The 26,488-nt window shown below is 45.6% G+C and overlaps 1 protein-coding gene across 1 annotated transcript in view; it reads left to right on the plus strand.

The window, feature by feature from the left end:
* The first annotated feature begins 2,907 nt into the window (after positions 1 to 2,907).
* Positions 2,908 to 26,488, plus strand: part of LOC138488382 (TLC domain-containing protein 1-like) — a 58,733-nt gene continuing 35,152 nt past the window's right edge. Inside the window, exons 1-2 of the mRNA XM_069615318.1 lie at positions 2,908 to 3,483; positions 5,528 to 5,610. Of these exons, the coding sequence (XP_069471419.1) occupies positions 3,293 to 3,483; positions 5,528 to 5,610 (274 nt within the window). The 5' untranslated portion in view covers positions 2,908 to 3,292. The remainder of the gene's footprint in view (positions 3,484 to 5,527; positions 5,611 to 26,488) is intronic.

Consider the following 26,488-nt stretch of genomic DNA (forward strand, 5'->3'; position numbering starts at 1 on the left):
TCGTTCTCTGCACCTGGATTTCGTTTTGTTCACGTGCTGCTGGTGAGCCGAATGTCCAGGTTTGGGAGAGTACGCCAAGAAATCATGAGTGGCTATGAAGCTGCATGCTATACAATGTTGTAGAAGCCAATCTGCTGTTAGTATTTTGCTATAATCAGTATTATAAGTATTTTAGAGGTAGTTTGAGGCGCACCCACCAGATAAGGCGTAGCCAATGGTGTTTTTAACACTTACACACACTGTCGGTATATATGTTCCTCTAACCAATCCCTCCCCTCAATAGGTTTTCTTGTTTGCCACGTGGGGATGACATCATTACTGAAGTACATCGAGGTATAAAGTCTTTTGTGTAATAAAAATGCTTTGAGAGTGTGTAAGGTGTGACTTGTTATGCTTGCCAGATATCCCTAATTCATACAAGCTGACAATAAAGTAGTACTTTGCCATATTCTTTGAGTCTGTTCGGTTATTTGGGTCTGAGGTCATTTATTATGATAATTCCATTCTGCGCATGAGATACGCTTCAAGGTGCTACTGCATAATTCTTTAACCAAAGTTGTACAATGTTGCACTGTAGAATATTTGTACACTCCTCTCTTCTCCTGAGAGTTCTCCTTGACAGCTCAAACCTAGCTATCAGGGTGAACCAAGGAAATCTCAAGGCAAGGCTCCAGAGATTTTGGACTATGACTCCCATGAGTCCTCACCATTGACAGTTCCAGCCATGGGTGATGGGAGTTGAAGTCTGAAATATCTGGGGAGCCATGCTTGCAGAACCCCGTCTTCAGGCAATTCCTTGCCTTAGACACAGGGCATGGAGAATCCCACTCATCATCCTACGACGAGGGTCTCATATCTGTCAAAATTCGTAAGCTTAGAAACAATATGGTTCCATGCATCCTAGATTATGTAAAACCTTGAGAAAATCATGGGAGGTCCCTTAAAGAACTGCATTAGAACAAATATAAACGTGTACATTATCCCCAAAAATGAACCCTCGAATTTACTCCTGTGGAGAGCCATTTTAGAATGAATCTTTGCCACTCTGCAGCAACTTTTACAAAGTACCAAACATAGATGAAGGACTGGAAAGCCTGACATGGCTGAGCTGAGGGTACATCACGTCTAAAAGCAAACACAAGGTCACATGGTTTCACTGCATTTCTCCAGTCATCAATCTACTTTTGTTACTTTGTCAAAGTTGCTGCAGAGCAAAATAGATCATTCTAAAACGGCTGTCCACAGGAACCCATTTGAATATGCGTGTTGGGCTTGAATTTTCATATTTGCATGTAGTCTAGACCCATTCCTGATGGTGCCAACAAATATGAATATGATGCATGATACCGCTCCTTTAACTATGAATGCAGCGCACTGCTTAAGTGCAGCGTGCCGCGGAACCGCCCTAGAATCCATCGCCTCCTATGAAGTTTATTGGCAGGTATCACTTATGATGGGGCACTGGAAGCGTAGGGGATGCTGGCAAGGCCTCAGGACGAGGAACTACAATTTCACCAAAGGAGAAAGATCTAGAAGCATTAAGTCTAGAGAGCTTAATAGCAAGTTATTGAAACTGCTGCAGGGTGGCGGCAGGGCTAGGCTTACCCTCAGGAAAGCCTTAAACAAGGTACTGCCTAGCACTGGGAAATGGGCGAATGCCTTTTCCTGAGTAGTGCTGCAAACTGGATGACCTCCCTGTCTTTGTCCCTCTGTTATGAGGTGGCTTAGTCCACAGAACACACAGAGCCTCACGTAGAAAATGAATCTTCTTTAATGGTTACAGCATAAATGGGATCAGTCCACAGGCAGGGTAGGACTCGGCCATAAAATTGTCCCATGCACCAGTGAAAAAGTGGCCCACAGTTGCAAATGGCTATTCATTCCTTCTGTGGCATAGTTTGAATAGTACCCAAAGGGGGAGTGTTTTTTTTTAATCAAATGTGATGCAAATTGTGCATTTTAAAGAATATTTATTCAGCAACACTGGTCAAAACTACTAGCCCCATCAAACTGGCCCACATTTTGTGTTTTTGGTTCGGCCATGGGCCTATTGCCCTATAGGTCAGTGCGAGCCTGCCCACAGGTTACAGGACACAGGTACATTGAGGTACAGACTCGGAGTGGCCATCCACTAGCCAGGCTCGGAGTGGCCTATAGGGCAGTGCAATGCCCGAACCAAAAACATAAAATTGCTCATGTGGGCCAGTTTGATAAGTTACTTCACCATGAGGCAAGTAGTTTTGACCAGTGTTTCTGAATAAATAGTATTTACAATGCACCATTTTCATCACATTTCATCAAAAACCTCCCCATTGGGTGCTACTCAGTCACAAAAGAAATGGATTGCCATTTGCAACTGTGGGCCACTGTTTCATTGGTGCCCGAGACAATTGTATGCCCCAGTCCGACCCTGCCACTAGTCACCCTCTCTCTGACCAGCCTAGTTCATGTTCCTACCTCCCCTGTGTCATCTCTGGTCTTACATCCACATCCCCTCACCCACTGTTAAGCACTCTGGGCCGCCACTCTGTAAACCAATGTTAAAAAGTTGCATACGCATTTTCGTTCCAAAAATGTATCGTCTACCCTGTAATTTTCATTAAATAAATAAATGAATAAAAAATAAATAAATAAACCTCCGGGCTCCTCCGGGATGGCATCTGTGGTGGGCCTGGTTGTTGAATGATTCAATGACATGGAAGGCCCAGCGAGCTAGCGTTTTACTTTACTGCTGAGGTAATTGGGGGCTTTTCCGTGAATCAACTGTGGTGGCTGGCAAGGTCCTGCCTGGCGCGGCCCTTTGCTCAGCTGGAGGAAGGAAGCGCTTTCTCGACATCTAACATATGATGAATACCAGAAGGGGGCGGGCCGAGAGCACGGAAATAGGAACTCAGGTTCGTGCCAAAAAAAGAAGAGAGCGGACGAGTAACTGAGCTGGGGACATGAGCCGGAGCTGCCCGTGAGCTCCCAAGCCGAGGCCGGATCGAGAGTCAGGCGAGGGTGTGGCTGAGGGCGCGACCCTAACGGCCCGGTGCAGGGAGGGCCCGACAAGGGACGGCTAGTGGGAGGGAGGCAGAGGGCCGGGTGAGGTGAGAGCAGCGCGGGGGTCCAGGCGCAGAGTAACGGGACCCTGAGAGAAAGGACAGGGGGGCCGGGGCTGCTGAGAACTGTCCACCCCCTGTGCATCCAAAAGCAGGATCGGGGGAGGGAGGGGCAGAACGCAAGGCGGAGAGGAGGCGGGAGCAGGGTGGGGGCCTGAGTGAGGGGCCTGGAGAAGCGTGGGCACGGCAGCATGGTGCTCTCCCCGTCCCCCACTCTGCTGGTGGTGGTCTTCGCAGTAGCTTTCCGGTTCCTCAGCAGGCTCCTGCATGCCCTGCCGGTGCCGAAGTTGGTGGTTAGAGACTGGACCAGGACCTGGCGATGGAGGAACCTCAGCGTGTCCATGGTGCACTCGCTGCTGACCGGCCCCGGGGCCGTGCTCTGGTAAGTGTCCCAGGGCGCGAGCGGCAGGGGTTCGGGTTTGTACTCTGGTCAGTACAGAGAGATCTTAGGTCTGGATGCTGCGGTGACCACCACATTTTTTAGAAAAGTGTCACTGGTGGTGACGGGTGAGCCGGGCGTTGAGCACTGGCTTGTGGCGTACGTTCACCTTGAGTTCACACGACGCTTTGGCAGTTGGACGGTGCTGATTGCACTGGGCAAAGCGGTGAAACACCTGGAGCGGTGCAGTGGGGATTGTACATGAAGTGTACGCTCTGAGGTGGGTACAGTAGGGCTGTGCTGTAGAAAGTATACTGCAGCCCACTAACATCTGTCACAGTGTGTGCTGCACACATTGAGCTGCGGTGAGTGTTTTTGAAGGTGTGGATGGGAGCTGTGCTGCAGAGAACCCCCGGCGCAGCGGTGACTGTTATATTGGTAGATTAGGAGCTTTCAGTGGAGAGTGCAATGGGCTGGGCTTGTGTAAACATAGAACAGTGTGTTCACTTTAATCCACTGAAGCTACGCCGTGGCGATTACACAGGGACGCCGGGACCTTCCTGGGGTAGGCACTACCTGGCACTTTGCAAACCGTGGTGAGTGCATTTGGAGCTGCACTGAGTGGACTGGGTGCTGGGTAGGGGGAGCGCACGCAGCTCCAGCAGCTGTAGTGTGGGGCTACACTGGTAGTTCGGGCGTTTGCTTAGTTGGCTACACTTGAGGGGTTGGGTGCTTAGCCGCAGAGAGTACACTTTACCATTGTACCCCACTGCAGCTCAGCCGGTGGAGGCCATCCTGTAGCGCCTTCACTGGCTGTTCAAAAGTAGCGCTGGTGCATACTTTTGAAGTTCTGATGGCTGTGCGGTAGTGACTTCCTGTGGAGGCGTGCTGTTGACAGTTACGTTTTGGTGGCTGTGTGGTGGTGTTTACCTGTTGCACCTGCTTGTTGACATTTAAGTTCTGGTGGCTGTATGGTGGTGATTAAACTGTGAGCCTTGCTGTTGACATTTTAGTTCTGTTGGTTGTGCGGTGGTGACTACATTGTGAGACTTGTGGACATTTAAGTGCTGGTCACTGTACAATGGTGATTACCCGTTGAGCCTTGCTGTTGGCATTTAGGTTTTGGTGGCTGTGCGATGGTGGTTACCCGTTGAGGCTTGGTGTTGACATTTAAGGTCTGGTGGCTGTGCAGTGGTCATTACCCATTGAGCCGTGCTTTTGACATTTACATTTTGGTGGTTGTGCGGTGGTAATGACACTGTGAGCTTTGCTGTTAACATTGTGCAGTGGTAATTACTGTGCGGTGGTGATTACCTGTTGCACCTTCTTGTTGACATTCAAGTTCTGGTGGCTGCGGGATGGTGGTTACCTGTATAGCCTTGCTTTTGACACTTGTAATCCGGTGGCTTGGCGGTGGTGGTAATGCGTAGAGACTTGCTTTTGACATTTGCGTTCCGGTGGCTGGGCGGTGGTGGTAATGCGCAGAGCCTTGCTTTTGACATTTGCGTTCCAGTGGCTGGGCGGTGGTGGTAATGCGTAGAGCCTTGCTTTTGACATTTGCGTTCCAGTGGCTGGGCGGTGGTGGTAATGCGCAGAGCCTTGCTTTTGACATTTGTGTTCCAGTGGCTGGGCGATGGTGGTAATGCGTAGATCCTTGCTTTTGACAATAGCGTTCCTGTGGCTGGGTGGGGGTGGTAATGCGTAGATCCTTGCTTTTGACATTTGCGTTCCGGTGGCTGGGCAGTGGTGGTAATGCGTAGAGCCTTGCTTTTGACATTTGCGTTCCGGTGGCTGGGTGGTGGTGGTAATGCGTGCGATGGTGGTAATGCGTAGTAGAGCCTTGCTTTTGACCTTTGCGTTCTGCGTTCTGGTGGTGGCTGTGCGGTGGTAATCACCCATTGATCCTTGCTGTTCACAACCAGGAGCATGCTGTGCTAAAAGAGTGAGGGGTGCATGGAATGTTCTAGAATGGCAAGATGCGAATGCGAGATTTTGCAGAAGTTTCCAATTAGTCACTTTGTGTCCTTGTTACCTTTTGCCCCTACAGCGTGCTGCAGGTGCCCGAGTTATTGACCAACATCTCAGAGGGCTACTCCACTCCGGCCCATCTACTGACCTGCATCTCTTCGGGTAAGGCTTTCTGCTGCCCCCGCAGGGGGCATAATAGAATCTGCCCAGCATTCTGCACATGGCCATCGTGTATTCCCCCCCCCCTGCCCGTTTTGGAAGTGAAGCTGCAGACTGTTAGGAATAGCTGCTGTCTAAAATAAGCTTTGACAGAGCCAACTGGTTAGACTTTGTTATGGTTAAAAGTTTCTCTGCGTTCACACATCAGAGACACGGTATGTAGAGGGGGAGGAGTGCAGGCAGAGGCAGGGAGGAGGGGGCTGCATGTGGGATGACTGAATGGGCATCTGAGCATGAATGGGTGGATGCGAGGGGGTGGGTGAATGAGAACATGGTGTTGGGAGAGATTACACATTTTAAGATGGATGAACAGGGTCTGAAATTGCTGGGAGCTATTCAGGTCCTGCTTGGAGCCTAGGGGAGCCTGGGTAGCTTGACCACTAAGAGCTACTTTGGAGCCTAGCAGAGCCTGGCTAGCTTGACTACCAAGAGCTACCTTATAGCCTAGGGGAGCCTGGGTAGCTTGACCACTAAGAGCTACTTTGGAGCCTAGGGGAGCCTGGCTAGCTTGACCACTAAGAACTACTTTTGAGCCTAGGAGAGCCTAGGTGGGTTGATCGCCAAGAGCTAATTTGGAGCCTAGGAGAACCTGCGTAGATTGACTGCCAAGAGCTACCCTATAGCCTAGGGGAGCCTGCTTAGCTTGACTACCAAGAGCTACCTTATAGCCTAGGGGAGCCTGGCTAGCTTGACCACTAAGAACTACTTTGGAGCCTAGGTTGGTTGATCGGCAAGAGCTACTTTGGAGCCTAGGAGAACCTGCGTAGCTTGACTGCCAAGAGCTACCTTATAGCCTTGGGGAGCCTGGCTAGCTTGACCACCAAGAGATACCTATTTGCCTAGGGGAACCTGGGTAGCTTGACTAGCGAGAGCTATTTTGGAGCCTAGGAGAGCCTGGCTAGCTTGACCACCAAGAGCTCCCTTGCATCCTAGGAGAGGCTGGCTAGCTTGACCACTAAAATCTAAGTTGGAACCTATGAGAGCCTAGGTAGCTTGACCACCAAGAGATACTTTGGAGCCTAGGGGAAACTGGGTAGCTTGAACACCAAGCCCAGGGATCATATCTCTCCAGAACTGGAATCTCTGCATTGGCTACCAGTGGCTGCAATTATTAAATTCAAGACCCTCTGCATTGTCCACAAGGCCTTCTGGGGTCTGGGCCCTCAATATACCTCCAACTCTCTCTTTGCAAATACCTTCCTACTCAAGCTCTTCGCTCCTCCACCTCCAACTTCCTCAGGGTCAGTCGCTTCTCCAAGCAACAAGTTGGTGGTGGATCTCTTTCTTCTGCTGGGGCCTCCCTCTGGAACAGCCTACCTGAAACTTGAGGAGAACCATCTCCGGTTCCGGAAGCACCTCAAGACCTTCCTCTTTGCTTCTGGCTTCTCTCTTACTCTCCCCAGCTGATTTCCTGTCTGATACTGCACTAGTCACCTGGCTACCCTCTGATTCGGGCCCAGGTCCCTGCCCGCCCAGTTGCACACCCGCACTGCCTCTCGGCAACCATTGCACTTGGGTCTGTATCTGTAACCCTACAGTCCCCCCTACCTGCACTTTTGGACACCTGCTGTCTGCACTTCCCTTGTACCTGCCACCTGCACTTCTTGTTATTGTTTTGATCCCATATACAGCACTGCCCACTCCCCTTTCCCCTGGCACTTTTCCCCTCCCACCTCCCCAGCACTTGCGCTATCTCAATGTCACTAGTAAGATCATTGTCTCTGTCCTCCCTCTGTTCCCCCTTCCTTGCCTCGTCGCGCCTTGAAACAGTTGTGTATAGCCGTGTTACAAATGCCATATCATATCATATGAAGAGCTACTTTGCATCCTAGGAGAGCCTGGCTAGCTTGACCACTAAAAGCTACTTTACAGCCTATGAGAGCATAGGTAGCTTGAACACCAAGAGCTATATTGGAACCTAGCAGAGCCTGGGTATCTTGGATGTATACGATCTGCCCGCAAACGTTTTATTTGCGGGCAGACGGAATATTACAAAAATGTCGCCCCGAAAATTGCCTTTGCACAGTAATAAAATGCTGACCCCTACTACACTGATTAATGGGAGCGGGGGTTGCGGGGTTGTCCCTGCTCCCCTTTGTTGCTGTAGTAGGGGTAGGAGGTTGCGGGAGACAATAAAGAAAAAAAAAGTAAAAAGAAAAAAGGATGCTACGACGCCAGCTCAGACATACGTTAGTGGGTGAGAACGGACACTGCAGGGTCAGAGGAGAGACGGCGGCACATGTCACGGTGTGCTGCCGTAAAGGTAAGTGGGTAGGGCAAAGGCGGTTGCGGGGATGCAGGGAATAGTGATCTATGTGATCACTGCGCCGCGCCATAATGAGTCGGCAATTTAATTGTCGACATTATGGGCGGCACAGTGATCACATAGATTCCTGGCAGACTGCCCGCAGTAAAACTGCCCAGGCCCCTGTTTTGACCGTTCATTGAAAACGGGGGCCAGAGCAATTTTTGTCCCCCGCCTCCACTGTTAAGGAAGCAGGGGATGCCCCCCAGCCCCCGAGGCCGCAGATACCTTAACATGAGGAGCAAGGGACACCCCTGCAATCCTTGTTCCTCATGGTCAGGTAAGTAGGTCAAAATGGAAAAAGGCAAAAAGGTACACCTATAGTTGGGTCCGAAAGACCTAACGGACAAAAGTAAACGATCAAATTGGGTAATTCTGGTAGCTTGACTATCAAGAGCTACATTATGTCCCCACTCCAACTAGTGCCATACACACATGTGTCATTAACTCGGTATGTTTAGGAATGTGTACTAAGGAGAATAAAGGACACATCTACAGGGTATTGAAAGCAGGACTGAACATGGAAAATGGACACAAATTTCGAGTTTGCATCTAATGCGCAAGTTAGATTTGTGGCGCACCGCATCCCCAGACCTAACTCTTTCCTTGCGGGAGATGCCTGGGGCTCAGGAGCTGTTTTATGCTCCAGCTCATCAAATTCTAGTTTTGATCTCTGTATGAAAAATTAAGTGAGTTAGGAGATGGTGAGGATGGGTTGAGGAATTGTTTAATGAGTGTGTTGGGATGGAGCTGAGTTGCGAGATAAATGAGTGTTTGGAAGGTCAGCTGAGTTATTGAGTGTGACGAGGGAGGAATGAATGGGAATGCGATGTGAGAGGAGGAATGGATAAACAGGAGTGTAGACGGATATGTGGACATATGCGAGTGAGTGTGAGGATGACTGAGAGCGGGAGGCAGAATGGGAGTGCAAGGAGGAATGGGATTTCCATACCGATAACACACCACCTAATGATGCCCCCCCCACACACCCACCCCTCAGCTCTCTCTAAGCTATAAAGGGCTGGATGAACGTCACTAGCCTCAGTCTCAACAGGAAACACTCTGAAATCCTCATCCCGGGACCCTCAAACTCCCTCTGCAGCTGTCTCAGGGCTATACAGGGCTGGATGAATTTCAAAAGCCTCACTCTCAACAGGGACCACTCTGAAATCCTCATCCCTGGACCCCAGGCCATTTGTCTCGCTCCTGACTTTCTGAATTAATGGCTTCTTCCTTCTGCTTCTAACTCCGTTCATAACTTAGATTTCTTCTGTGACATGAAAATCAATTCCAGAACCTGATACCTGGCATCACCAAATCCTACTTTCTCCAGATGACATTCGTTTGTGGCATCGCACTCCCTAAGAGCCTTCATCCTTGCCAGACACGACTATGCCAACTTCGTCTACTCAGGCCTTCCCTAAGTACTCTTAGAAATTTCCGACCAACCAGAACTTAGCCGTGAGCGATTGATGCCCATTTACTTCTCCCAAAATATAAAAATATATGCCTGAAACGCAAACTCCATTAAAACCAAAAAAAGATTTTGGATAGAAATCTGGGGGCAAAAAGAGGGGTGTGGCAGGGTAGGTATAGATGGGCTGAGAGGATAAAGTGATATAACAAAGGTAGTGTGGGGGGGGCATTATTGGAAGGTGCAGGTATTCCAAAAAGTGGATCCTCCCACGAGCCTGCGCCTTACAAAACTCCAAAATAAATATATTTTTAATTGTGTAGAAAAATGTGACCAGCATGCCTATGGCCGTAAAAGACATAAGGCCCCATCATGAGTTGGGTGGTAGCCCTTAAATGCGATGTTAACGCTATTACTGCTGCATTTAAGGGTTCGCCTAATGACAAGTCTGGCAGCATTTTAAATGCACTGAAAAAATGCTGATTTTCGGCAGGGTAATTGCGCCAGAAATTCCCCATCCGGTCCAATGGACCCAGTGGGGAATTACGTTTACTGCTGAACCCGTGATCTGGCGGTAATACCGCAGACGGCTGGGCGGTAACCCAAATACAGTTGGGTGGTATCCCAGTCAGGCTGTAGCCCTTAAATGCGGCAGTAACTGTATTACCGCTGCATTTGAGGGCTGGCCCTATCACGAGTTGGGCACTAAATGGGCTGTTTTACCGTCAGCTTCTTTCTGCAGGTGAAAATCCCATTTAGCATCCTGTATTACCGCCAGCTGTATTAGCACACAGTGTTAGTGCCCAAGATTCCCCATTGAGTCCAATGGACCCAATGGGGAATGGGGATTTACAGTTAATGCCCAACCCATGATCTGGCGGTAACACCGCCGTATGGGCGCTAACGCTATTAAAGTTGGGCGGTATTAAAGACGGGATACCACCCACCTCGTGATGAGGCACATCGTTCCAGCCAGCTATGAGGGATGGTCTACAATCTAAAGCCTCATGGCCACGCCTCACCACAGCTCGCTCCAACTTTGGTGGCTACCTGTTTCTTCCTATCCAATTCAGAATTCTCTGCCTCGTCCACAAGGCCGAGGTCTCCTCTTCCCAAAGACAACACACCAGGAACTTCCCACATCCAAGGCCCCTCATATCACCAGACTCTGCCTTCTCCCCTGTTGACTACTTCTCAAGACGGTGCATTGGCGGTCGGAGGTTTGTTTCCCAAGCTCCCACCCTCTGGAACTCTTTGACCTCTCAACCATCCCTCAGGAATCATTTGTTCTCCCTTGAATTTGTATCGTCTGACTTGAGGCACCTACCCGTGTCTGCCTCATTTTTACTCAACCCCTCCCCTCCCTGACCTACACCACATTGTGCACTCATGCTCTGAAGTGAGTACTAGCTTGCATCGGTGAGCTACAGACAATTAATTTGTTTGAGAGTGTGAGGATGGATGTCCACCAATGGACTGCTTATATTTTGTCCAGTATTTGAAAACTGAGCCAATTAGAAAGTAAACAAAATGTATGGAATTGAATAGAATGGCAAAAGACAAGGCTTTTATACATGTATGACATTCCCAGCTCTTCTTACAAGGGTCTGCAACCCGTGGCTCGACAAATGATTTGACTACAACTCCCAAGACCTCTCAACTGATTATGGTGGCTGGGGTTGATGGGAGTTGTAGTGCATCACATCTGGATAGCCAAGGGTTGCAGAGCCGTACACATGGACGTCATTTGGGCGTCACCAGGGTTCGCAGTTGTGACCCCTGAGGTCTGTCTCCCTTGCTACCCCTGTGGTCTCCCTTGCTACACCTAGAAAAATAAGATATTTATTTTTTAACTTTCTTTTTTTTTTACTTAGTTTTTAAAAACTTTTTTTGTTTTAAATGTATGCTCCTGGGCTGTGGCCAGTGTCATGTGGCTCTTTATTTTTGGAGTGTCTGACTTTCTTGTTCAGGCCTCTTAAAAAAAAAAAAAAGGGTTTCACAAGTGTATCACTTTGAGCAATGGGGCTAAATAAGAAAGAATAGGAATAACACATAATTTGTCTTTTTGGAATTCTATCCAATAATTGCTAGGACTCATAAAGGTTTATTTCCAGGCACACTTGAGGGGGTGGGTCACTGATTTAGCCTGTTCTTAAACTACTCAGCCTTTCACCCTTCTTAGGTCGATAAATGAGTACCAACACAGGTTGGGTGATATTGTTTGTATATTTGATATATATAAACCGCTTAAGCGTAAGTGCAATATAATAACAGATCATTATCAGTTGGCCTTGAACGTCTGCTTGCATTCACAGTAATTTTGTAATATGGTCCTATACACACTGATATTAACGATACATATGGTGATCCATTCTTGTATGAAATGTATATAACATTATAGTGATATCGAAACCATATTTTTCGTAGTGTACTTAGGAACAATGTGTGATGTCCCTTCCTGTTTTGTCAAGGGGGGAAGGTCGTGTTCCATCGCTTCCCGTGATGTCACTTTGAGGTGGGGGGGTCAAATGACTTCACTTCCTGTGATGCCATCAGAGGTTATGTGATGTCACTTCTGCTGCCCCTGGCATTTTGGTGAAATGACGTCCCTGGCCGTACACAATGCATACTGTACACAGTGCTATCCTGCCTTATACTGTATCTTTATACCTCATATCCGGGTAGAGGCGGAAGACCCTTAATATATGAAGCATACACGTCGGGTGATGTGCTGACTCACAGACTTAATATGTTCACGTGCACGTTGTAGGTAGGGCGATGGCTTAGTGGGGCCATCGATTGGCAGCAAGGACCAAACATGCTTGGCACACACGAGGTTCTGAGTCACAAGCCACTGCCAGTTTCTGGAGGGAAATTGTGGGAAGGGTAGACCCTGGCAGCGCAGGCAGGTTGAGGGCAATGGGGAGTGGCAGGGGTTGAAAGCGGACAGCACAGGCTGGGTGCGCATTCTCATAACAACGTTCGCACAACACAGCCTCTTTGTGAAGTTTTGTTTGGAACGTTGACGCTGGAATCACGCAAATGTGTGCCTACACGTGTGCATTCTTGCTGTGGAAATCCTACTTATAGGTCCCGTGATCGCTAAAGCCCAGGATATGTCACAATCGAAATCCTTGTGAGCCAAACACAGGCATTTCAGAATTATTCAAGAATTACAGGCAGCCATGTTTCTCCCCAGGTTATCAGGGTGATGCAGTCGGTGGGCGAACAACACAAGCCATCTCTCAAGCTACAAAGTAGGCATGCATGGGCAAGGTGTTGCTTCCCAACAGCTTGTTTATAGACGAGAGGCAACTGGTTAGCCCACCTCTGGCATCACACACATTTGTGGTTAGACAGCTTGATGCTTTAAATACTTTTAGTATTTAATCCAACATAGAGAAAAGTTTTTGATCCAAAAATACAAGTTTATTAATTATTCTTAAAAAGATTTTACATAAAACTCTTGTTTATTAACCATTATATAAGAACGCATTTGTACCATGCAACATTCAAGCAGGCATGAATGCTCTCAAATTGTAGTGCCTTGGGGTTAGTAAGATGTGTCTTAGTAGCATATGACACACCAAATGTCCAAATACAGTTATAATGCAGTTTTTTAAACTACTGCATTCAAATTCAGGAGATGGAAAACGCGATTCCTGAGTTCCTTATACACAAGGATGACACAGGAAAGAGCGGCTGGTGGTTCCAGCCGTGATGTTGTCGACACGTGTTCCGGCCCCTATCTCATGCTGCGTCTTTCCCAAATGTTCTAGAGCAGTTGTTTTTTGGGCCTTCTTCAGGACGTAATTTGTTTGAAGTATGAAAAACTCTATAACACCTGCAATTTTCAGGACGGACACACTTAGTCTTAATGGGAGCCATGATGGGCAGGACTTCAGATCAATTTCTTGTAACTCAAGGCTGTCAGGTGGGGGTTATGTCCTTTACCTCGTTCGGCTTATTCGTCCGGCACAATCTCACTCTGTGTGCGTTCACGTTGCGTTTTATGTCAAAACTTTTTAATAATAATGAATAAACTTATATTTTTGGATCAAAAAACTTTTCTACGTTGGATTAAATGCTAAAAGTATTTAAAGCATCAAACTGTGTAACCACAAATGTGTGTGATGACAAGGGTGGGCTAACCAGCTGCCTCCTATATATAAGCAATTATTGTACCTTCCCCTCTTGCAACTGGTCCCTCGAAAACAATACATTGGGAAGTACCCATTCTTGATACATTCCCAACAGCTTGTGCCAGCGTCTTGTTCTCAGGTGAAATAACACAATTGAGGGATGCAGCGAACTGTGTTCTGTGTGTCATAGACCAGACCACAGTGGATGTCGACAAAGATGAGACACCGAAGGGACTAACACAGCGTGAATGTTTAATTTAGTAATGCAATGCCTACTTTTCTTCTTCTGCATTGGCACCTGGTTAAGACATGTTTTATTAGACCAGGAGCTGCTTAGCAAACAAAGCTATTACCCTTTTTAGGGGGAGTTTTGGAGGAGAAACTAGACTCATAAAATCGATTGGCAGAGAGTGGAGGTTAACAAGCTTTGAACTTTCCCAGGGGGGCGTCCCGACCTCTGCCATTCAATATGAGTTGGGTTTAAAATCATTGCGAGCATTTACACATTGGAAGGTGCTGCTACTTTATGCAAAGGTGTTGCAGCTGCCTTCTAATCCTTTGTTTCTTAACCCCTTAACTGCCAGGCTATTGTGCAAGTCTATGCAAAAAGGACCAGCATATTCGTCTTAAACTGTCTGAACTAAAAAAACAAATGAGTCCTGTTCAGAGCTTAACACTTGGACGTCAAAGTGGGCCTTTGAGAACACGATCTGGCGGAATGCCCTTCGAACGCTAGAAAGCGACCCAATCAGACTCATGGCATGCGAACAAGATCTGTGGACATTCATTACACTTGCTTCCGTGTTACATGTCTGGGGGGAAAAGAACTGGGAAGTGTTCCTCTAGATTTCAGAAAACCTCCAGACAGGCGCTGGAGAATGAACTTCCCAAGACCCAGACTGAACTTGCTTCCTTCTCGTGAGGTGACTGGAATAAGAGCAGAGATGTCAGAACAACGCCAAGATTGAAACACTAGAACACCCTATGATGGGTTCTCCCCATTTACCATTTAAATGAGGAGTTTACTTTGCAAATTGTTTAGAGCTTTTTAACCCAATTGTTCCTGGAGGCGAATGGCGATATGGTATAACACCATGCGTGGTCAATCTCTGTTCTTGAGCATAGCAACAATTAATTTTATGTCTGATATTTTAGAGCTGAAATGGGAACTATATATGTAGTTTGATGACGAACAAAATGTATTTTTTCTTTTTTCTTTGTTTTTCACTCTTCGTTAATGTTTGCTTTAGTTTTTGTATACATTAAATTGTGAAAGGTTTGTATAAACCGTAACACTATTTAAAAAATAAATAAATAATTCAGCAATTACCTTGCCGAAGACTGCTTAAAAACGAGCATTCGCAATGCCAACAGTTTGGGCTTTTGTCTAGGCACGGGAAAGGCACTTGCCAGGTACTGCAGTAGTGGTATTAACTGGCCATTGATGGTAGCAGGTGGAAAATGGTGCGAGTAATTGGGCATCTAATAGCAGTGCCTGGCAAATGCGTAATACTAATACACAAGTTGAAACTGTTGGTTTTGCCAATGCTTGTTTTTAACAGGACTTTAGTGCAGGACACGCAACGTGCTTATAAATCGAATGGCTGTAGGCAGCCCTGCTTAAGACATTTTTATTACACCAGTAGCTTGCGTAAACCTCCAATACAGTAATTGGGCCTCATTCCGAGTGTGTCGGTCAGGAAACAAGGGTGCCAGTAAGTTTACTGACCCATTGACCATGCTAGTACTTCTGGCCGTTCCCAGCCACACAGTAAGTTTACTGGCACCCTTGTTTCCGGACCACCACGCTACGAGTCGGTTTGCAGGTGCCTTGGCTCCAGTAGGCAGAGTTGTCACAGAAGTACCAGCACCTCTGGGACTCCACGGGAATAGGGAGTTACCGAATCTGCAGCTTGACTTCCCGCTCCGCCAGGCCTTGTAATGTCCTGGTGGCACCGGGAAGTCAGGCAACGGATTTGGGGGTCGGTGGCAACCCACCGGTGGCATCGGCGGGTTGCCGCCGACCTCGTAATGAGGCCCATTGACTCTCAAAAGACTGCTTTGAAAAAGTGAAAAGTTTGATGATATGACTTTATTAAAGTGAGCTCAAAGAGTTCACATCAGAAGGGCAAGGAGGGGCAGGAACTGTTTGGGAATGGCCTTAGGGATTGCATGGGCATTCAATCAGTGGGCAAATAACTAAACAACACCTTTGTGTCCCTCATTATATGCCATTTTTCCCTAACTGTACTATAATGCAATCATTTTGGCTTATAGGTAGCGCAAGCACCACCCAATAGCTCAAACTAATAACATTTGCATCCCCTTAAAAGCAAAGAGCCAGCTCAAATAGATCTCATGGGTGAGCACTTTGGGAAGGGTGGTGCAGGTAGTGGCTGGGAACTGACAGAAGTACTAGCATGGTCAATGGGTGAGAAAAACTCAAATAACACCCACAGTCTGTGTCTCCTTCCACAAATCCCATCTTTCGCCTGTCTTCACTTCTCATGCCAATAGCTTCACCTAATAGGCAGTGCTTACAGCGCCACCTAAGAACCAAAACTAAAAATAATCCACAACTGGGTATAGATTTACAAAGGACCCCTCGCTACTGAAGCTCAGCCCTATCTTCTGCACACACATACACTTCCATAGCAATCTAAAAAAGCAGATTTTTTATTTACGAAGGCATCACAGTAGTAGAGTTTTTTTTAAATTATGTTTTGTTGTTTTTTTAAAATTTGTTTTATTTAATGTGCTATGGTTAATTAAAGCCTTATACACAAATATTAAAATACAATGAATTAAAAAACATACATAATTGATTTTCATACAGAGTAAAAGTTAGATCATCCATAGCATAATAAGAAGATTCATAATTATAAAAGAAAAAAAAAGAATAACAGTACAATATTTCATATCAAACAATCATGTGGCTACTCCATTTAAAATTCTTTTCCATATAAGGTGTGCAGCCCCAGTAATTACCAATGAGCCGGCAGCATCTATAGCAGCCCAAAATTGAGCAGGTAGAATCTTGGCAGGGAGGATAGCTAAGGGGCAACGCACTCGCCTTGGAAACAAGACGACGCGGAGCAACACGGGTTCGATTCCCCGGGTCTGCGCTTTGAAACCTCTGGGTATTAAGCGCGTTATAAATAACCTATCATATCATATCATTATGAGCCAAGTCCACGGAGCCCCTATAATAAAAACGCCTCAGCCGTGGTAATGTAGCGAGGGAATGTCTTGCTGTTTCTATACTGTGCTGGCAAAATAGTCATTTTCTACATTCATAGGGGACGGATTTCCATGCTCCAGTGTACTTGTTGCAGGGAAGTATGTTAAAACGAAGAAACATGATCAATATTTTGCTGTACATATTTTATTGTACATATAGAAAATATTAAGACATTTTGAATCCTCCTAAAACACAAGTAAGGAATACGGTTTAGTCCCCACAGCCACTGTTTCCCTTAACTTTTGTGAATGCATTGCCACCCGCCAGGATCATTTCTTTGGGAAAGGATAGGAAGGGCGGTTTGCCCATGCTGCCTGGCGCACAAGGAACATGTTTTCACCTGGGAAGGAAGTTGTGGGGATGGGGGAGTGAATGAGAAAGAGATATAATGATTTAAGGTTGGAAGCACAAGACATATTGTGCATATCCCATTGGCACGCACAGTATTGGAAAAAATTAGGGAGATTTCACCATCTCCCATGGATATGCATTCAGTAAGTAGCAATGGGGGTTTTCACCTTCTTCAATTGGCATGCACAGTATCTTGCAGAATGAGTGAGATTTTGCATTGCCAAAGTGACAAAAGGGGACATCTCATTGTCTCCCACAGACATGCACTGGATCTGGAGGTAAGTGGGAGATTTCCACCCTCCCATTGATATCCGTGGGATCTGCAGGACTGGTGGATAGTTGCCTATCACCCATTGGCACGCACAGTATCTGGAGGAATGGGGGAGATTGCACACTCTCCCACTGGCGTGCGGTGGGTCTGGAGGACTGGGGAAGATTTTGCCATCTCTCATTAGCAGTTTTTGGATATTGATGAATACAGTTTATTGGTTACAAGCATTACATTGCTTAGCATTCTGTGTTTCCAAAATAGCAACCCATTGTACAATAAAGTGTAGTACAGTAACAACATAGTGGCATTTTTTTATTTATTTCAAAACTAGCCACGTGTTTTGACTCATTTGATTATTCTATGTAGGTGTTGGTAAAATTGCCTATGTCCCTACCCGTGACAGTCTGGCAGGTGTAAAGTGACATTTTAGGGAGAGGACACAAGGACACACTGGAACGAAATGCAAATACTTAAGAATGAAGAAGTGACTAACAAAGTGAACATTTATGCAAATACAAAGAAATCACAAACGCTGAGAAGATAAGTGAGAAGAGATGCAGTAGATGTACATATTTATTTATTTGCATTTTTAAAGCGCTCGCACATCGAGGCACTGTTACAAGGATTGTTTGTTTTTTAGTTGCGTAATTGTTTTTTTTTTTTGTCTTAGTTGCATATTTATAACGCACTTAAACACCCAGAGATTTCTAAGCGCGGACCCAGGGATTGAACCTGTGTTGCTTCGTGTTGTCTTGCTTCCAAGTCGCGCACATTGCCGCTGAGCTATCCTCCCGGGACATATGCAAAAACGCAAGCTAGATGAGACATAAAGAAGCTTGCTACAGGAGAAAATATAATGCGGGTAGAGCAGCCATGCTGAGAAGATGGATGTCGGTTTTGCGTAATAGTAAACTAAACACCCCAAAGAAAGAGACCAAGGCTGTAGAGCTGACAGGCCAGGAAATACAGATTCATGTAAGAACAAAGAACATTTGTCTGGCTCAGGATCAAGGATGCCACAGCAAGAACTTTATATAAGAGCACAAAAACACCACTCGCTACCCAACTTCCCTACACACTGTCAGGGGTGGGTGTTTCTATAAGTGAATGTTAATTTCACTTAGCTGTATTGATCACATAAACATTGGTATCAGAAAAAATTAATATCCACATAATTAAAACGACCATCTGTAAGCCAGGTATGTCAATTGTCTGGCTAAAACACAAAAAGATATATCAGCATTATCCTGGGGTACATCAGAGTGTAAATCATGACATCGACATCGCATCCTTCACAAAAGCATAATAGTGACGGCTTTTCAACTTTTTGGATAGATAGATCTCTCATTATTTCTATTCCAACAATTGTGGTGTTAGTACCAAGGTGACATTCGGTAAGCATGACATCATAACTTTTATCATGACACGCAAGAAGCAATTGCAATGGACGAAAGGAGTCAGAGGATGAGCCATGTACGTAGGACATATTTCTCTTAGATTAAGTATAGGAATAAACATTTGCAAGTGCCAAGTATTGAACAATCAAAGATGTAGAAAGCACATGCAAGGCTTAGCAACCAAGTCTCCAGAGGCCAAGATGAGTAATGGCACCCAGTATAATTGAATACAAATAGCACTAAATAAAAGATCAGAATGGCCAAAATCGTGGTCACCTCACACGCAGTGCAAGACTAGAAAACATGGCCTATTCATTAAGCTCCAGACGAAGATAACAATGGGCCTTTACTCCCTCCAAAGTTCTGAGGAAGAGAACACTCAGCAAGGTAACTACAAAGAAGAAGCCTTGGCTTAGGGCCTACCTGATGACAGATGTGAGATAATTGGCCAAGTGGCAGTTGTCTGACGTTGTTCCCTGAACCTGGGTTTTGTTTTGCTTACATGCTGCTAACAAGCCCAATGTCCAAGATTGGGAGAGAATGCCAACCAATCATGAGGGCAATGCACTATACATTGTTGCAGAAGGCAATCCGCTGCTGTTATTCTGCTATTATCTGTATTACACGTAGTTAGAGGTAGTCCAAGGCGTGCCTACCAGATAAGGGGCAGCCAATAATGTTACTAACACCTATAGGTATATATGTTCCCTTAACCAATCCCTCCTTTCGATAGGGTTTTACTGTTTGCCATGTAGGATGACTTCATAGTATGTGAGCTGCAATCTGTTTGTTCACCAGGTTTCCCTACTTTATTGAGCTGATAATAACGTAGTGTTTTGCCATATTCTTTGAGTCTGTCCGATTATTTGGGTCTGAGATTGTTTATTGGTAATTCCATTTGGCACTTGGAACGCTCCAGGTGCTATTCCACACAGTCAAAGGCTTTCAAAGATCTGCAAAAACAGCATACAGTTTTGTTTTGTTTAAGACTGTGTACTTTTTCACCAAGAGGTCAACCTGTTGAAAGCCCACTTGAAGCCCACTTGAAGGTGATTGATTATTCCAGCTGAGTTCACCCAGTCCTGAAGACGACTGAGGATTACTTTTGCGTAGATCTTGCCAGCCACATCTAGCAATGAGATGGGGCGGTAGTTCCCTAGGCATTTTCTTCCCCGCGTTTTGTATGTGGGGATAATGACCACCTCCCGTCATTTGCTGGGAACCGAGCCTAGGTGAATGACTGCATTGAAGATGCGAGACAGGACCGACCCCCCCATACTAAAGCTTCTTCTTTAAAGAAGTCTATTGGGATGCCATCTGGGCCAGGTGCTTTCCCGCTCTCTAGGGCACTGGTATGCTAGGTTATTTATAACGCGCTTAATACCCAGAGGTTTCCAAGCGTGGACCCAGGGATCGAACCCGTGTTGCTCCACGTCGTCTTGCTTCCAAGGCGAGCATGTTGCCCCTGAGCTATTATCCCGAGTCAAGTTGGCCCTGAGCTATCCTCCCGAGGAGGTAGAGAGCATTCTCTATCTCCTTCACAGTGATGCTGAGGCAGGAATCACAATGGAATTATCTATCAGTTAGTGCAACGTGCACATGTGAGACCAACAAATCCCTATACAGGTTGGAGAAGTGGGCGCACCAGGTGTCGGGTGTTATGCTACATTGTAGGACGCATGGTGCATTGGGTGCCTTGCCCACCATGATTTTCCAAATGGTTCTCATATCGTCGTTTCTAGAAGCATCCAGTAGGGTTTCCCACCTAGAAAAAAAGAAGAGCTTATCTTTAATGTGGGAGCATTTAACTGCCTGCCTTAAGTTATGTACATGTTCTGTATATATATGTAATGCGCTGAAAAACCCGGAGGCATCAGCGTGCGGATGGACACAAAAACAAAACATAAACAACCAACCAGATACATCCAGGACGGGAGAAAAAGGCTCTAGCAAAAGAGTGGTCTTCAGTTCCTTCCTTAAAATGGTCAGGTTTTCCTCCAGACGCAGCCCCCTAGGAAGCGTGTTCCAGGCCAAGGCTGCGTTTAATGGGAAAGAGCGATCCAAGCCCCACCTGCGTTTGCTTTTTGGACTTGTTAGTACCATCGAATCCGTAGATCTAGTAACTTTATTCAAGCGCTGAATAACAATTCGATCTCTCAGTGTCTCGGGAGGATAGTTTAGGGGCAACCTGCTCACCTGGGAAGCAAGACGACACAGAGCAACACAGGTCCGATCCCTGGGTCCATGCTTAGAAACCTCTGGGTATTAAGCGTGTTATAAATAACCTATCATATCATATCAGATACTTAGGTGCCGGTCCATACAGACACTTGTGTGTCATTGTCTTGATTTTAAAATGTATTCTGGTTTCTATTGGAAGCCAGTCAACCAACTCTTTTCTATAGTCTGAAATGTGGTTGCATCTGGGAACATTTTTATAACACGAATAGCATCATTTTGCAGAATCTGCAATTTCCTGATACAAGCCTTACTGGCACCGCCCACCTGGGCATTACAATCCTCTATTCTTGGTCAAATTAAAGCTCTAACCGGTGTAGCACAGTTTTCTTCTGAGACATGAGGCTTAACTAAGAGGATAAGTCTCATATAATAGTGAGAGTTTTTAACTACACTCGCAGTTTGTAATTCAGCATTTAAGGATGCTTCAAAAATTACACCTAATGTTTTCACCTTTTCACCTTTTCAGCTACTTTTATGGTGTGTTGATTTATACAGAACTTTGCATATGATGCACTTACTTTGCCTCGTGATTGGGCCGGCCCAAATACCAGGAACTCTGTCTTATTACCATTGACTGAAGCACAACATTAGAAAATAAATCATTTTGTCCTGAAGGCGGCTATAACCACGCAAAAAGGCACTAGGGATAGTGCCTCATTAATGGTATCACAGCTGAAACATATGTCGACCATCCTGCAGGCCCAAAAGACTCTAGCCTAACGAACAGAGATCATACTTGTGTCATCTCTGCAATAATAAATATTGTGACTGTACAAACTACAGATTTGCATGACATCAACTGAAAATTAAAAATATTAATGTTGTTTTTTTCGCAATGTCTAGAACAGAAACTTACCTAGGTGAATCTAGCACATGATCACATACTAACCCCACCTTTTAGACAACATTAATGTATATGAATGTACATATTATTATTATGTGACATTGTATGATGTCTTTTATTTGTGTAATTGTGTTAATTGTTGAATAAAATATGCTTTATTTTTGGATGACACAGAGTAGTTGTGAGATGACCCGTCTACAAAATGTCTGAATAATCCAGTCAGTAGACGGTACATGAACCAACAGGGTGAATCAAGAGTGGGGTAACTGCATTTCATGTTCGCTTTCCTTACCTGTTTCTCACCCTACGAAAGGCTGTCCCCCCAAAAACAAAAAATAGGGTCTACCCATTCATGTCGAACTTATTACCATTAAGACATAAACCGTTTTCTGTCATCCAGGCCTGGATCACTTGATATGCAGACGAGATATATTGAGAGTCTTTATCATAATCTCTCCTCAGCTCAAAAATGAGCTGAGTATCGTTTGCATAATTAGTGAAATACAGCCCCAAGGAGTCCAGGAGATCACATAAAGGCCGACAAAAAACGTTGAAGAGAGTGGGGGACAAACAGGCCCCCCTGCGGCACTCCGCATACCACAGCTTCTGGTCTAGATACCACATTTCCCCATATGATCTTTGCCTTCCTGTCACTAGGAAAGCCCTAAACCAAGCCACCGTTCCCGTGGCACATGAACCAACTGTTATCAATCTACCTCTAAATATTTCATGTTCCACACGATTGAAGGCTGCTGAGAGATCCAAAAGCATCAGCAGCCCTGATTTGCTTTCGTCCATTATATTCAACATTTCCGTCTGCTGGTCAAGTAATGAAGGCTCCGTGCCGTTAATTGACCTGAAGCCGGATTGTCCGAGATGTACAATCTCTGCACTCTCAAGATGTTTTTGAAACTGAATAGTAGCAACTTTGTCCAAGACCTTCACCAGTAGAGGAACCTTCGTAATAGGTCTCAGGTTTCACTGAGTATTAGGGTCTAAATTATTATCAAGGGAGTAACCGTAACTCTCTTTATCAGATCCAGTACATTATTATCAAGGAAAGACGCATTTATAAATCGGGTAAAGAAAGGGACAAACGATTCTGGATGCTCTAAGACAATTTTTGATGCGATGATGTCTGTCTGGCACATTGTAATATGTATTCCTTTTAGGATTTTCAAAAGGAAGACCACAGAAATAGTTTCAAATGAGAAAAGTCTCTTTGAGTGGCCAGTTAGTTTGTCTTTCGTAGTCTGAGTGTCCGGTTTATTGTTTCCTTTTAGACTATTGGCAACACCAGACTGTGCCTTACAGATTTTATCGGCAAATGCTTTCTGCACTGCCTCGCATTCTTCATTAGTAGGGGTGTAAAGTTTTGCCTGCGCTTTTGGTTTTCCATTGCTCGAGCAATCTCAAATCGTTTTCTAATATTATTCTTTGAGAGACTAATTTGACTGTCAAAGAAATGTCTCTTTGCCATGCAAATTTCGGCACAGTAGTTAATCTCCAATGTCTTCCAATGCTCTTTACTATCCTCAGTTTGTGATTTTACCCATATCCGCTCAGCTTTCCTCTTTTCTTTTTTAGGAGATGTTGAGCTGTCGAATGTTTGATTTGTTTCTCTTTCTCTCACCTTCTTGGATTTAAGGGGTGCCACTTGACTGAGCATCTCAGTTACATGGTTTTCAAAAGAATAAGAGGAATCCGGTTCTGCCGTGGTGTCCATCAGTCTGCTGAGACATTGCTTAATCTTGCTAACATTTCTATTGATTACTTTTTTTAATTCGTTGGCCGTTTCATTAGCCTTGCTCGGGAGTGTAAATTCAAAAGCGACAGTATAATGGTCAGACCAAATACAAGATCTCGCATAAAGCAGTCTCGGATGTACATTCTGTGCCACCCCCCAGTCTAGAGTATTACCCGGCATGTGTGTTGGTTCGTTATTGCTCTAGCTCAATTGCCTGAGAGTCTTTTGGATTCCCAAGACATCTATTCAAGTCTCAGAGCAGAATGGTAGGGCTGCAGGGTGTATTGAGATGGGACACATTCTTAACCACCTCTTCCTGAAAAGTGGGGGTTTCATTAGGGGGGGCAATATATCAAAACTATATTCAACAATCATTAGGAGGAGGAGTGACTTTTACGAGCATAGCTTCACATCCTTCACATGTAATGGGAACCTGAAAGAAGTCTAACTCTTCACCCAGTAATAATGACCACCCCCTCTACTGTTCTGCGCATGATATTTATAGCTTTCTGGTGTAGCAAGATCAATGGTCGGTCCACTATAATCTTTGAGCCAAGTTTCAGTAATGTACATTATATCAATCTGCTCGTCCGGAATATACTCTAGAATATTACTGGCTTGAGATCTAGTATTTAGTAAGGCAACTTTTAAAGTCTGGCTGTCTTTACCCCCCATGTTTGCATCAGATAAGCAAGGAGAAACAATTGAGTTAACTCTTTTTACATTGAGTTGGTTGAGAAGATTTGGTAGCATATTTTTGTGGCCCATTATCCAGTAGTTGACCCTCATGTAGTGTATAACTGAGGATACGAGCTGATTGAGGCAAAGCCTGTTGGTTACTAAGTTCATTTCGTTTTTGAGTGTCATCCGACTGGCTTATAAAGTTGGTCACATTAATGGTGGCTGAGGAAATGTATTCCGGTTCAGCAGGGGGCTTCCAGTGTTTTTTGTTTATATCATATTCTGCATAGACATGTTTTGCTCCTGCAGAGACTCTTCAAGGCGTACCTCCATACTCGACTTGTAATAAGTCTGGGGCAACAAAACGAAACGTCGAAGTAGAAGTGCCACTTAATGTGACTTTACCTGTAGTAGGTTCCAGGAGATAAGAGCCGGTGGTGCTTTCCTGCGTGGACTCGCGCAGACTGGCACCTCGCTGACGCGCAGGCGCTGACGCGCTTGACCAATAACAAGTACCCTGAAAGAAACTACCAGTTTCCAGGGAGCTGTAGTTTCTTTGTCAACAGAGGTACGGAGACCAAGAGGCCGCTAAGCAGGCTAAGACAGTTGCGTAGGAATTCGAATCTGAAACAATAAAATGGTAATTTGGTTAGGGAAGCAAGTAATATCTGACAGCACTTAGAAAGCCCATAAGTTAAAATCGACGTTTTAAAAGTTGAAAATAAAACTGCAATTCGATTGGAAATGATTAGATAGCATCAAGTAAAAATGTTAAATTAAAGCAGCAGTTTAAAATGTACCGACTATCTTCCTGCAAATGCCTATTGCTACTGCTCTTGAATTCCCAACATGCTTGATTGAATCACTGAAAGATAAAAGGATGGAGCTCTTAATGGGTCTGTGATCACTCTCTCTCTCCGGTCTCGAACCTCAAATGAGTTTATGTGGTCCCAGTCCTTAGCACTAATCATGATCTAGTCGATTCTACTGGATCCCTTGTGACCATAAAACATACTTTGGGCTGGTTGGTCTTGTTTGCAGCATCCCTTACACACCCTGAGATAAGGTTCCCTGAGATAAGATTCGTGCTGCCTCTATAGCTTGATTGTGTGACTTTTTGGGGTAGTCGGGCACCAAAGGTGGAAACCAAGGAACATCTTGCTCGTCCCACCGGCTTTCCAAAGTTCTCAGCGGTTCGTATTGGAGATTCAAATCCCATAGTGCAAGAATTTACGGGGAGAGTGCTCTTAGATGCAGGGGAGTTGCTAGGTCTGGAAAAGACCCGGGGCTATGCTGATGTCGGAACTGTTGGGACTGGGGGCTAGCTAGTCTTTTGGCTGCGGCTCCTGAGATTCTATCTGGGGCTACAACCAAAAGATCAGGGGCTATAGCCCCCTTAGCCCCCCTAGCAACGCCCCTGCTTAGATGGCTTGCAGGAGGTTGCGCATCCTTGGCAGGCTATTCAGTTGTGCCTCCCCCAGTGGTTCTATTATAGATGTTAAATAACGACTCTGGTTCCCTGATTTGCTGTGACATTTAGGAATTGAAGGTCAGGGAAATGGACTCTTCAGTGGCACGGTTGAGTTTGGAGCTTACTCACGTCAAGAGTCCACCACTTGGGCTGCCTTGTGGGCCCTTGGTTGCTGGAGTCGCAAGGGTGGAATACCCCTGCAGGCAGTGGTCGAAGTGTGCGAAAAAAAGTAGTGGAGCTATGTTCCTTGCTGGCCTGCACCCACCCCTCACAAACTCCATCACTGTGCCCCCTCCGACACACAATATACCCCCCAAACGCTTGCACCTGCTGTTCAAGGAAATGTTCAGTACGGTGCACTGAAAGTGCAAGTTTTAACTTCTTCCTATACTATTTCGGAACGGTTTCTTTTTTAAATAAAAGTATAGGAGCTGTAAAAGGTAATTTAAAAAAGTAGAGGAGCACCGCTCCCGACCGCTCCCGCCCACTTCGACCACTGCCTGCAGGTCTTGTGATCCAATGGGCCACGTTTCTTGGAGGCACATGAGCTCATATTCCTGAACAAGGGTTCTCCAGTCAGGATCCACCATGCGCCTTTCTACACCGGCAATGTTCCATGATAGGATTCTGATTCATCGTGGGGCAAGTGTGTCGGGAAGGTTGGATGAAGTTGGCAATCTACTTCTTCCAAGCCAGACTCTATGAAGGAGGGGTGA

This window comes from Ambystoma mexicanum, chromosome 9 (genome assembly GCF_040938575.1).
Source record: "Ambystoma mexicanum isolate Mex_15411 chromosome 9, UKY_AmexF1_1, whole genome shotgun sequence".
Taxonomy (NCBI): Eukaryota; Metazoa; Chordata; class Amphibia; order Caudata; family Ambystomatidae; genus Ambystoma; species Ambystoma mexicanum.